Below are 13,164 nucleotides of genomic sequence, written 5' to 3'. Positions count from 1 at the left end.
CACTGTTCTCAATTTGGGTTTTTCAAATTTAGTAACAGCATCACTATTGCCAGGTGATTTTTTTCTTTGATATAATATACTGTACCCAATAAATAGGTAATAGGTAATAAGTAATTATAATCAAAATATGACAATACATGACAAATTAGAGTTGTATTCTTTTATTTTCAGCTATGCCATGCCGAACAAAATTTTAAAAAACTAACCAAAATTACTGAAAAAATAGGAATTTGAGGACAAAAAATTCTAAAAAATAAATAAAAATATGATCACCTGACTAAAATATTTTTATCACTCTATGCATTTCCTTGGAAATCACCACTTTGTGATAATTATTTACAACTACTGGACTAAATAAAAATAGCATGGACATTTCAGGACCACTCTTAATGACTGCATTCCTTAGATGCAGTCAGTACATAAGTCTACAGTGTTGCAATAATGAGTTACTAACACGTAAAAATTACCTGAACATGTGCCTGTAGGAAAAAGTGGGACAAGCACAACTAAATTTAAATGTAAAAATCACCTGCTGATTGTGTTCTAGGGTTAAACGCAATGTAACTATTTGCCATTTGCCTGTAATGCAACATGTGTTTAGTTTTCACCTTTGACCCTTTCTGGCTGACAACCACATACATACTCTAGATTAGAATCTGTTCATTAAAGATATAAATAATATATATAAAATTGTCTCATGACTCATTTAACATCAAGTCCAGTCCGGCCCTGGTTTTCTACAGGTCGGTGCTTAACCACCAAACCTGACATTAAAGCCACCAAAAAACGAAGGAGTTCATCCTAAACGTTATGGTGGCACAGGGTCTAAATCTTTAAACTCCTGAGTACCATCATCTCTGCTGACCTTACATTGGACTCAGAACACCACAGCACTCAGCAAGGCCTGCAGTGTGTGCAGTGCTGACCTCCTACATCACACTCTGCTGTACCAACTGGTTCATTCTACGTTCTCTCCCTTCCCTGTACGACCTCAACAGCTTTCTCTACCTCAGCAGAGCAAAAACACCGTTTACACACCGTTCTCACCCAGGCTTCCACCTGTTCAACTTTCTCTGCTCTGGGAGTTCATACAAGTGAATCAAAACTCTGACTAATGGACTCAAATATAGAGCTTCACCGTTTTTGTTGCATCCTCTATGCAGGTACAATAAAGAATGTTCTATTCTATTTGACGCTAACTTGCACCGACCAGAAAAATGTAGAATAATCTTAGTCTTTTTATTTTTTATGCTGGAACATACAAGACAAAGACAGAGACAATAACAACAATATTTACAAATTCTGTGTGCGTGAGTGTGTTTGCGCGCGTGTGTGTGTGCATGCATTACAAGGGAAGAGATAGAAGAAAAGGAAAAAAAAATAATATGATTAATGATGATAGTAGTTTGTTATTAATAGAAGCTAAACCTAACCTAAAAAAGAGGCCCACTAATCTTTTTTTGTTTTGTTTTTTTTTATTATTTAATGAGAGCATTCAAATAGAGTGTTCACTCTCAGACAAACATACATTTGTACATATTTTGCCGCTCACGAGTGAGATTTTTATGCTACAAAACGAGGAACAAAATACAGAAGGTCAAGAGAATTACTTTAGAAAACATACAAATAATTTATACTGTACATACAAAGTAAATAAAGAAAGGTCCCCCAGGGAGATAGTAATACAAACCAATCATTAGGCCCAATAGGACATCCAACAATAAAGTATACACACAGACGTCCAGTCATCGAGGCCGACTAATCTTAGTCTTTAACTTTATCGTGATCTAATTGACAAAAGACGTGTGCATTCACACTTTTCATTTTTTAACAGTTTCATACATTAAAGTACAATCCATCAGAGGCAGCCCTGTAAATTCCAGGTCAGTAAAAAATATTGTTTTTACGGACGACCCAATGATGCATGTTGGAGCTACTTTTGACATGGACGAAGATGCACATCGAAGACGACACAGGCCTGCGTGACACAAGTGAGCAGGAGAGAGAGTGGATTTACCAGGGGGTAAGAGGATGTTAAAGCGATTCAGAGGAGGAAAATCTGATAGGGCTTGCAATTGAAAGTCACTACAGGTTCCCTTTAAAAGCATTTTTGTCCATTTTTTTTTCTTTTGATGAATGTATTAAGAGGTAAATGGTAAAACTGGTGATTAAATTTGCAGTCGTCCTGCCTTTGTTTACATTTGGTCTCTAGTTCTAGAACTATATGATGAAATTTTATTGGTTGATAAAATTGTTGCAGTTTTTCATGTATTTATGCTTTCTGTTGACTTGTTGTGCTCTGGCCCATTAGTCATTTTTAAAATTGAAATGCCTGCATGAAGTATTTCCCCCGACTGACAAAATGTTTCATAACACTTCCCATTAGCTTCCACTCCCCCCAGCATGGATTCATCGGAAATTGGTTGGTGGAAGTCCTATTGGGATTCTGGCTCTGAATTTTAAGGGATTTCAACTCAGCATGGGAATTTGTCTGCACAATGAAAAAAAACAATTAATCTCCTGCACTTCCCTTGCCCTCAGTCAGTGAATCGTCTCTCATTGCACTGTTTGATTGCTGTACACAGAAACAATTTGGTGCCTCAAGGCGTGAATAATTCACTGACTTTCCCAACAAAACACATTTTTGATTTGACAAGATTCGATTGCCCTTTGCAATTTCTCCAAGATGAGTCATCGTCCTGCTCCGATGTCGCACACACATACACACACACACACACACACGCTCACACACAACCGTCAGTGCATTAATGAGCTGCAGGCTGTCGCTTTGCCGGGTAGTCACTCCGTAAGTGATTACATCCTGCAGCACAATGCTATTAATTACCTGTTATCTCATCAGTGGAATAATTACTACTGCTGCTAGATTAATATAGCCTCAAGTTTCACACCATTAGTCACAAAGTGCTTTTTACTTGCACTGGGCGAGTTATGGTAGCATGCAGCAGAGCAGCTGGTTTCCCCGGACTTCCATAGGCCGTGTGTTTGAGGTCGTAGACCAAAACGTAAGTCTCATAAATTCATCAATCATCCAACCCATTACAGATCTCAGAGGTCCCCACTGCACTGGTTTGGATCTTCTTCCACTCGCCCATGGAGAGGCACACATGCTAAAGCGTTTACCTCCAGCTCTTTAACATCAAACAAATGATGCATTAAATGCATAAACTGATTCCACTGAGCTTCAATGTGTTTGGCCTTTCGGTGACTGCTGAGTCAGCACTTTCCTTTCAGACGATGACCTCCTACGCTGCTTAGAATGCAGAATGGACTCAGTTTTTGCATTATCTGTTTATCTTTCTTTTGTCCTGTTTTTGATTACAAAGATCATCTTTTTCACAGAGATTCACTGCTTAAAGCCCTTTATATAAGTTAAACTTGTGGCTGGGAATTTTTTTTTTTAAGTGTTGATTAAGGGCGGGGCTTCTGGAGCAGTTAAAACACACCCACTCTATGCTACAAAATCTACGAAGAACAATCTATACTATGCTAACAAAGCTACTCAATATTCACTATACTTGTCTATTATCAATTCTCTTAATCCAACCTACTCACCACAGATTGCAGAGTCAACAGATGCTAGCTTTTATAGAAGGGGCGGGCTCAGCAGTGGTGGTTCGTGACGTAAGAAGCCACTAAAATGCCATAAACCACCATTCTCAGCTAAATTTTATTGTAGTTGTGAGGTTTCAACCCATAGAGGGCAGTCAGTTTACAAAAATGCTCCAAAATGATATATTTTTACTAAAATGTCAACACCTAAATCAAATGTCAACACTACCTCATACCCAAATAAATTTGTTTTCAGCCGGAAAAACTGGATTTTAGTTACTCCTCACAACTAGGACTGCAACAACACTTTTTTATTAATCTATTTTTCAATCATGCCAGCATGTTGACACTATCTGCTTTCCATAACACGTATGTAATCGATCTTCTTTTCTGATGTCTATTTAAAGTTATTTAAAAGCACACAGATGCTAAATGTCTTCGTTGATTCTCCACCTTTGAAAGTTCTGAAAGCATTTTAAGTGAGAAAGTGACCAAGTAGAATATCAACATGTGCTCATTTGATCCATAAAACAAGTGGAAACACATTTCATGCTGACATGTTGTAGATTTTCAGAGACCCGCCATTGTGCTACTGACAAAACTTCCTGTTAACTTCAAAACAAGAGCCCTATTTAAAGTGTTAAAATACTATTGGAAGACAAGAAGAGATGCTTTTATTTTGAAAAGTGGATGTTTGATTTTTAGCTTGAAGCCGGTACAAGGACAATTTTACATTTCGTTCGCAATGCATCATGGGGCGGTTGAGTATGACGAGTGTGCCCTTTGTGCAAACTTTAAAAATGTCCCCATATAGTATATATCTGGGTATTTATCGCGTAATCAATCTTTTCATACTATCTAGTGTGAACGCACTACATACTAATTTTGACGTCAAACTTAGAATGAGTAGTACATTAGTATGACATTTCAAACACAGCCTCTGTGTTTCAGTTTTAGTTGTTTATGGCTTTTTAATGGATGCAGATATTTTTACATGAACTAATGACTTCACCCGATGTTTGAATGGAAGTTAAATTTGTGTTGCAGCCTCAAGCTAAATATTATCTTTGAATTAAGTTTAAGTTTTCAATTTAAAGTTATGCCAAGATATTCAAATGTTTTTTTTGTTGTTTCCAAATACTTGCCTACAAAGTGTCTATTAGTGTGTACTCTGTGTTATGTGGTGTGTTGAGGGGGGAAAAGCTTTCAATGGACCTTTGAGTGTCTGCCTTCTGGGCTGAAGTGAAAGATCAGCACACAGCAATCATGGACAGCTGCCGTATTGGACTTCATGCTGCTTGTGCTCCTCAGCGTGAATATTAGTCAGGGAATCGTTCACAAACCCACACCATGATACTTGCTGGAAGCAAAAGAGACGCCATAATCATTGAGGTACTGAGTGAGGCCCTTTTTTTTTGTAATAGCCGGGGATTGATTTCAGCGTGGCATTCAGGCTCTAACATTTAAATTCTCGCCCTGAGAGCCACCCTGCCCTGCCATGTTCACCCCGTGTGCTGATGATCTATTATTCTCCATAATGAAAGAGTTGACCTTCAGCTTTCCAAAGAACCCTGCAGGACTTGGACGAGAGCGTCAAATTCCAGACTCGAGATTGGCTGATTTATTGGAAACTGAAAGGATTTTGGCTTCTAACTCCAGTTTCCTTTAGGAGAAATGATAAGGTTGAAAATGTGAATCCCAAATGTTTCAAAGCAGTATAATGCGGTTGTTTGTTTGATCTCTGCAGCGATACAATACATTTTTCTTTCCCAAGGCCGTCTCTTCTTTAATATCAAGCTTTCCTCTGACACCTTTCTGATGCATTTCAATGCTGACAGTAAAAGCTTACTTTCGAGTAATTCTGACAGCGACAGTCCAAATCACGCTGTCGTCCTTGGAAGAATGTGAACCCTAAATGGATAGAAAATCTCTTACTTAATTGTCTGTCCTTTTATATGTGTTTTGCTTTCATAGATCTTCATTTTTGAGAACAACATCTACTATCGGTCGAAAGTCGAGAGCCGTTCTATCCGTCTGGTGTCCACAGGCAAAGAAGGTGTCATCTTCAACGGGCTCAGTGATTGGCTGTATGAAGGTAAGACATAATGCTGCAGTGCAGGCAAAATGAAGAAAATGTCTCCCAAAACACACAAAATGACTTTAAAAACATACAGAATGACTCAAAAAACACACGAAATGACTAACACTGGCTGATCAGTATACCATTTACGCTGAATTCAATAATTTTGCGTTATTAAAACTATGATTATTCAGATTAGGATTTTTGTATTAGAATGACATGGTAAAATAACATTATTCAGCACAGGGCGCAAATAAAATGAAGTCATGTGCAAAATGAAGCATTTTAAAGGCATTATAAAATCACAATAACAATAGAGGTAAATAAACTATAAACATAGGTAATGTATGTTATTTCCTAATGTTTTTTGGCATTAAAAATGCTTTTAATCAAAGTTTTGTTCAGACAGCTGTCATACATTTTATTTCCGACTTTGCCGAGTGGAAGCTCTCACATCAGATGGCTTTTCAATGCACTTTTTCAATTAAGAGGTTGGAAAGTTCTGAGTTCCTAGTTGCCTGGAATGCAGCAAAAGAAAGGCTGCTTCGTTTTGAGCCACTTGTGCTAAGCTAGGCTAGTATTAGAACACGTTTGTAGTAAAAACGGCACACAGCCTTGGTGGCGCGCAACGTGATGTTCTACATCTGTTGATTAACATTCATCTGTTCTCCGAGTGTCGACATCAGCGATCAAAGCATACCTGTTTGCCTTTCAGTGTAAGCCGTAGCTGTTTGCATTCAACTAATGAATTTGTATACGTTGCTTGGGGTGCCGTCGCTGCTCCAGTGGAACAGTGTTTTAATAACCAAGCCACAGGGAGATGGGACACAGCCAGCTCAGACAGAGCAGATTGTAGACTCCACATACTATAGGATGCACAAGCAGCTCCTAATCCTAGAGAGGAGCGACAACAGCTGATGATCTAAAGCAGAGATGGACAACTGATCTGTCACATGATCAACTTTCATGTCAGCATTTAGAAAAATGATCAAATACAACATTAACAAATGGAAAGGACAAAGAGTTTTGACATTTTGTATATTTTTGTTGTCATTTTGTGTATTTTTGAATTTGTTTTCTTTATTCCTGAGGTAATTTGATGGGTTTTTTTGGGGGTCATTTTGAGTGTTTTAGTTCTTAATTTGTGTGCTTATTCATTTTGTGTGTTTTTGTTGTCATTTTGTGTATTTTTGGAGTCGTTTTGTGTAGCGTTTTTTTGGGCCCAACCAGGTTAGTCGTTCAGCTTAGGTTACCATGGTGTTTTTGCCCCGTAAGACATTAGCAAGCTTCGTAGGACAGCACACACTGATTAAATCCCGGGAGTTAGTGCGATGAGGTAATCACGCTTTGTAGTATACCCCCTTTGAGTCATTATTTTGTATTTTTGTTGTTGTTTTGTGCATTTAATTCATTCCGTGTGTTTTTGTTGTTTTGTGTGTTTTAAGTCATTTTTGTGTGTTTTTGTTGTCGTGTGTGTCTATTTCATTTTGTGTTTTTGTTGCCATTTGTTGTCTTTATTCTTGAGGTAATATGATGCGTTTTTTGTGCCATTTTGTGTATTTAAGTTGGTAATTTGTGTTTATTTATTTTGTGTGTTTTTGTTGTTTTTTTTGTGTATTTTTGGAACAAATTTGTGTTTCTTTTGTGGTTGTTTTGTGCCTTTAATTCATTGTGTGTTTTTGAGTAATTTTGGTGTATTTTTGTTGGCGTTGTTTGTTTTTAACTTATTTTGTGTCTCATTTTGTGTGTTCGTGTTTTTTGTTTTTTGAGTCATGTCTATTTTTGTGTGTGTTTTAAGTAATTTTGTGCATTATTTAAAGTTATTTTATGTGTGTGTCCAGGCCCACCAGTTGGCTGTGTTTGATATTTAATGGTTCCCTCTGATGCTTTAAAAGGTTATCTGAGATCGCCAGTGTGTCAAAAGGCTCTCTCTTCTTTTATTTATGGTCTATCTTCTGATTTTTAAAAACCCTTCCTTCAAAAACAACGTCCACCTTTGGTCCTTCCCACATTAATCAGTGTGTTACTTCACATTAGGACCCCTCGACTGATATTAATGGGCTGCAGACTCCTTGGTAATTTACACGCCATCCTTTATTGGCAGAATAAATCTCTGACTCAGGAGACGCAACTCAGTGTCAGCTTCATGATGTTGAAATAAAAGTGAATGACTGAGCAATAAATCAAGGCTTTGTGAACCTAAACTGTTGTCGTATAGAGTTGGTTGTTTGGGGCTGAGTACGTTATATTCTTAGAAGAGGATCAAATTCTGTGGGAATCAATTATTCAAAAATAACAATGATCATTTTCATTTTTCCTCACAATATCTCATACCTAATACACCTTATATTTATTGTTTATGTTAGGATTTATAGCCTAAAACAGACTAAATACTAAAAGTATTTACCTTCTAAAACAGTGGTTCTCAAACTTTTTTTGGCCCAAGTACCCCCTTTCTCCCATTTCTAAATCCAAGTCACCCCTTTTTTCTCAGATATATGAGTGATAACATACATTTTAAAGAATATCACTTTGTAAATAAGTGAAATGAAACAGTATTTCCTCCTGAATAGATTTATTTCTATAGTTTTCATCCTTTCCAGTCATCTCCCACCTGGTGTGGGACCAAAACTGACCTTTGTATCTTCAGTTCATGTTCTAAGATCATTTCTATCAATATTTGTATAATACTAATTTAAAAAAATATATAAAATCTCATATTTTGTTATACTTTTGTTTGTTCATTTCCACTTTCTCACTCAAGTACCCCCATTTGAGAAACACTACTCTAAAACATATTTATTAGAGGATTTAACAAAAATAACAACAATCCATTGTTCTATTTTCTGCCTGCTGTGAATCTAACATCAAACAACTTCAGTCATTGTTGTTTCATGAGATGACTCGGGGTTTAGCAATTATCCATGTGCTTGAAAGTAATTAGCAATTATCTAATTGCATAATAGCTTGTGTCGAGCATTCATCAACATTAAGTAATCAACTTTGGTTTCCTTTGACGGCTGATTTCACACTGTGTAGTAAAGAGTGTTTAGGCCTCCATGGGGGAGGGACAGGTCTGAGGTCAGGCTGCATGTTGTCTTTGTTCAGTAGTTTGCATTTATCAGTGAGAAGACTCTCAGTGCTAATGACTGATGCTCAGCTATAGTCAAGGTCGAGCTACAGCTTCAACTAACCCTGGCAAGGAGAAACGAGGTCTTAATCTCTGCCCGTTGCTACGAGGCAGATCCAACGCCAAAGGGTAAAGGGTTGGAAAATAAGCTCCCTGGCTTGGATTCCTCTGGCTCCCATTTTCAGTCTTAATCCGTGGACGTGTGTGTCAGCTTGTTTTAGAGAGCAGGCTGTAGAGACAGAAAAATCTGAGGCTAAGGAAGGAAATTAGAATCCAAATTAGAAAAAGAGGAGACAGATCCAAGGGCCTTGAGCCTGTGCGTAATAGTCCAAACGGCCTCCGGACAGTCTTGAGTGCTCTGTCATCTGTCAGCTGTCAGATTACCGACACATCCTGCAGTGTGACGCCGCCTGAGGAAGCTGCTGTTTATTGGGCTCTGGAGTGCTGAGATAAAAACCCGGCGTGCTTTTGATTTGAGTCCCGCTCGCCCGTAGATGTTTGGTTAGATGAGTGTTTGCATCGAGAGGCTTGTTCGTCAGGTTGTTTCTGTTTATCGCTCTGCTTGTGGCAGAGCCCCAAGGCGCCGAGTAACCACATAATCAACACTTGTGCATTGGAAAGGAAAAGATTAATAAAGGGGATGGGAAAAGTTGGTTTACTTTGTAGAGGCTGGAGCTGCGAGAGAGAAAATAATTTTTGAAGGAGTTTCTTTTAAACCAGACTAGCTCAGAGTTTCACTGTGAAGCAGGAATAAATCACTCCCAGTGCAGATAAATGAATCACAAACCCACAGTGGTTTAGTGTTAGGGGGTGGAAGCAGTGCCAGTATCCAGTTAATCAGTCCAGCCTTGTTCATTGAAACTAAAAAAAAAAAAACCTTTAGAATCTTTCAGTGTCCTACCAGTTAAACACCAGTATGTAATTACTGAAACTATTAATTCAAAAATGTCTTTGTGGGATTCAGTTTCCACCTTTTCTGCAAGGTTAGATACATAATATTTCAATAACACTCCAGTATGCTTTCATGCTTTGAAGAAAAAACCTAGTATGAAAGAAAAGTAAGGGTCTTATTTATTAAGATCCCATATAAAGAGCACTACCTTGTGTGTGCACGTGTTTTTTGTTCACCTGTAGATGATTTTCCGTGCAGATAACAGGCACCAAAGTGTAGAAGAGTCTGTTTTGAACATGAAAGTACTGATAATATTGTGTTCAACATAGAGAGTATGTAAAATGAAATGTAATATTTTTGAATCACAGCAAACAAATGAACATAAGTGGGAGAAACACTTTATGGATGGTTGTCTGTTAAAAAGTCAATGCTGTGGGGAAAAAAACTAGAAGCAAAGCAGAAAAATATACAGATAGAAAAAGAAAAACGGGGGAAAAAACTCATAAGAAATGTCAACAATACGTAGTTTCCTCCAATAATACCTGCAGCCATCTGTGAGTAAAGCTGTGACAGTCAGAACCTGCCTGTCAAACATGCTTAAAAAATCACATTATGTGTGCTATTTTCATCTGTTTTCATCTCCGTCTCTTGCCTAGAGTACATATCCATCAGTGGTAGAGTGGGTTGTCCTATAACTGAAGGGATGGGGGTTTGAATCCTGCTCTATCCAAGTCATTGCTGTTGTGTCCTTGGGCAAGACACTTTCCCCACCATTGCCTCGTATGAATGTTGGTAGTGGTCAAAGGGGCCGTAGATGCAAAACACCAGCCAGGCTTCTGTCAGAATGCCTCGGGGCAGCTGTGGCTACATTGTAGCTTACCACCACCGGTATGACTGATGTGAGTGACTGGTGTTAATGAATAATGGTTTCTGGACTCAAACTCCTCGAAAAAAGTGCTATATAAATCCAAACCATTGTCATTATTATTATTATTATAACGCGCTAAACACATTTATTGTGTTATATTTGCGCGTTCAACAAACACAATCCTCTAGGAATTAAAGAATTGTGTAACTCGTGCTCTTTGATCACTGTCCATTTTCATCCTGTGAGGGTGTATATTCTGTGCATGGGAATCAGATGCATATCAAAGGTTTATAGTGGGTGAGAAGAATCTCACCTTTCTGCTATGCACCTTTGTGTTCACACCTAATTATCACCTGCACTGCTCCCTCATCACACACTGAAATAACTGCAGTATTTATAGTCACAGCTGCTTTGTTGATAAGTGGCTGGAAAACGTGGATGTCATGTTGCATCACCAATTTATAATGAAAGATTAGTATTCTAGCAAAGGGGACATTAAGTTAGATTGCGATTTTGTTTTTGGAATCTGTAGGTGACAGTTAGTCTCAAACCTGGATGAGGATAGCAGTGCAATGACCTTATTCAGGGTTCCTGCTGATCTTGAAAAAGTCTTAAAAAGCATTTAATTCATGAATCTAAAAATAAGGCCTTAATTGTTGTAAAAATATCTTAAATCAATGTTTTAAAAGTCTCACATTTTAGCTGTCAAGCGACTATTTTTTTCATAATTAACTCATGATTAATCGATAATTAATCACATTTTGTATCTGTTCTGATTGTACATTTAAAGGATATTTTTCAACTTTATAGTACTCTTATAAACCAATGGACCAATATGCGTACATTATGCAAAAATATTTATTATTGCAACATTTAAAACTCGGCCCAACAGGAATCATCAAATGGGCAAATTAACATGAATTCAAAATGGACAATGTAGTGTCCAACTCAACATTTGGAAAGAATGATTAAACATCCAAATTTCAAAGAGCTTAAAATAAATAATTGATCCTTCTGCATCACAGCAGAGACATTTTAAATTTGTCATCTAAACGTACCACCTCAAATCAAATAGCACACGATATGATTGTGCCTAACCACCTCACCAGGGTAGAAATAAATCATAACACAAAACACAAAATCATCTCTTACTACAAAGTATGCTCAACATAGGGTGTTGAAACAAAGAAATTGTGCCATTACCAGCTCTCATATTATATTCAGCAAAGTCTGTGGAATCCTACCTCATCCTTTCCCATCCTATTCTTGACTAAATGAATAAAACCAAAGAGCTACTACATTATATTCATGGGTTGTCCACATTACGTTTGTTTCTTAGCAATGTGCCAGGTCCTCAAACACACAAGCATGTTTACATTTTCGAACGACGGGGCAGCTTTCTTTTTCTGAACAACATGCCCAGACAGTGAAAATAACTTCTCACATGGTACAGATGTAGCAGGTGTTGCCAAGTACTGGCGTGCAATGTGAAGCTGAACTTTCCATCCAAAAGCCCTTTTTCTGTGTTCATAGCTACACGCTGCTTTACCTTTATCCACAAACACATTGCTACCTGAATTTCCAACCATGCACAGGGCCGCCGGAATGTTGTTGTTCTTTGTGGTCTTTATTGGTGGTCGGCCTCCACCATTTGGGGCATTACCACCTTCTACTGACATGGAGTGTGGAGAAAAGCTCCAAGCTCAATCAGTCTCCTGCAAGTTGGCCAACGAGACGTACGTTAATCTCACATTAAAAGAATAGTGGCGTTAAAGGGAATTTGCGTTAACGCGTCAATTTTGACAGCCCTAATTTTAACAGCCCTAATTTTAACACGCAAGTATGATTTTATGATCGTAATTAGTCTCACATTTTAAAATAATTGGTAACATTCATTTTTTTTTTATGTATAATTGACACGGGAAAATGTAAATTTGATGGAACATTTTCTGTTCATCAATAATTTTTTTTTAATGGATTTTATTTTTCTTGTTTTATGAATTTCTGGCTATTTTTGTAGTCATCTTGTGTTTTTAATTATTTTAGTCTTTTTTTTGTGTATTTTACTGTCATTTTGTGTATTTCTTTGTGTGTTTACTTTGGGGGCTGCCAGTTGCACGTCTGCACTAGACACCAGAAAAAACTGTGAAGTTGGTCTGAAATGTAATTTCAAATGGCAATAGAAAATCTTAAAAAGTCTTGAATTTATTTTGACTAAAGCTGTAGGAACCCTGTTAATGATGTAAAGGAACCAAAGTTGAGGGAAGCTTTTCTCTGTCTGTGGAATTCATTTTGGTTGGAAGCCTATTAAAAAAATTGCACTTTTGAAGATAAAGGTGCCTTTATTTGCTTCTTTCCACCCTCAAACCCTGTTCTGCAACAGTGCAGCTACAGCCATGTTTCAGCGTGAATCACTGGTGCCCCCTGTTGGAGGAAGGGGTCACTGCACGTCACTCCACTGCTATCATACATAGTCGTACTGAAGGCCGTTTTTTATATTTCATTATAGAGTGGAAAATATTCCAAATATTGCTATGGTCTGCAATGCTGCTCTCATTCTTCCCCATTGGCCACAAGACTAATGCATGAATAACTTCCTCTCAGAAAATGTTTTATTCTCCACA

At 37.7% G+C, this 13,164-nt stretch overlaps 1 protein-coding gene across 6 annotated transcripts in view; it reads left to right on the top strand.

The window, feature by feature from the left end:
* Positions 1-13,164, top strand: part of LOC114453917 (dipeptidyl aminopeptidase-like protein 6) — a 312,385-nt gene that overhangs the window by 251,044 nt on the left and 48,177 nt on the right. For all 6 annotated transcript variants that reach the window (XM_028433929.1, XM_028433928.1, XM_028433930.1 and 3 more), the window contains one exon: positions 5,545-5,665. In XM_028433929.1, the coding sequence (XP_028289730.1) occupies positions 5,545-5,665 (121 nt within the window). The remainder of the gene's footprint in view (positions 1-5,544; positions 5,666-13,164) is intronic.

Source organism: Gouania willdenowi, chromosome 20 (genome assembly GCF_900634775.1).
Source record: "Gouania willdenowi chromosome 20, fGouWil2.1, whole genome shotgun sequence".
Taxonomy (NCBI): Eukaryota; Metazoa; Chordata; class Actinopteri; order Blenniiformes; family Gobiesocidae; genus Gouania; species Gouania willdenowi.
This window is presented reverse-complemented; position numbering and strand designations above follow the sequence as displayed.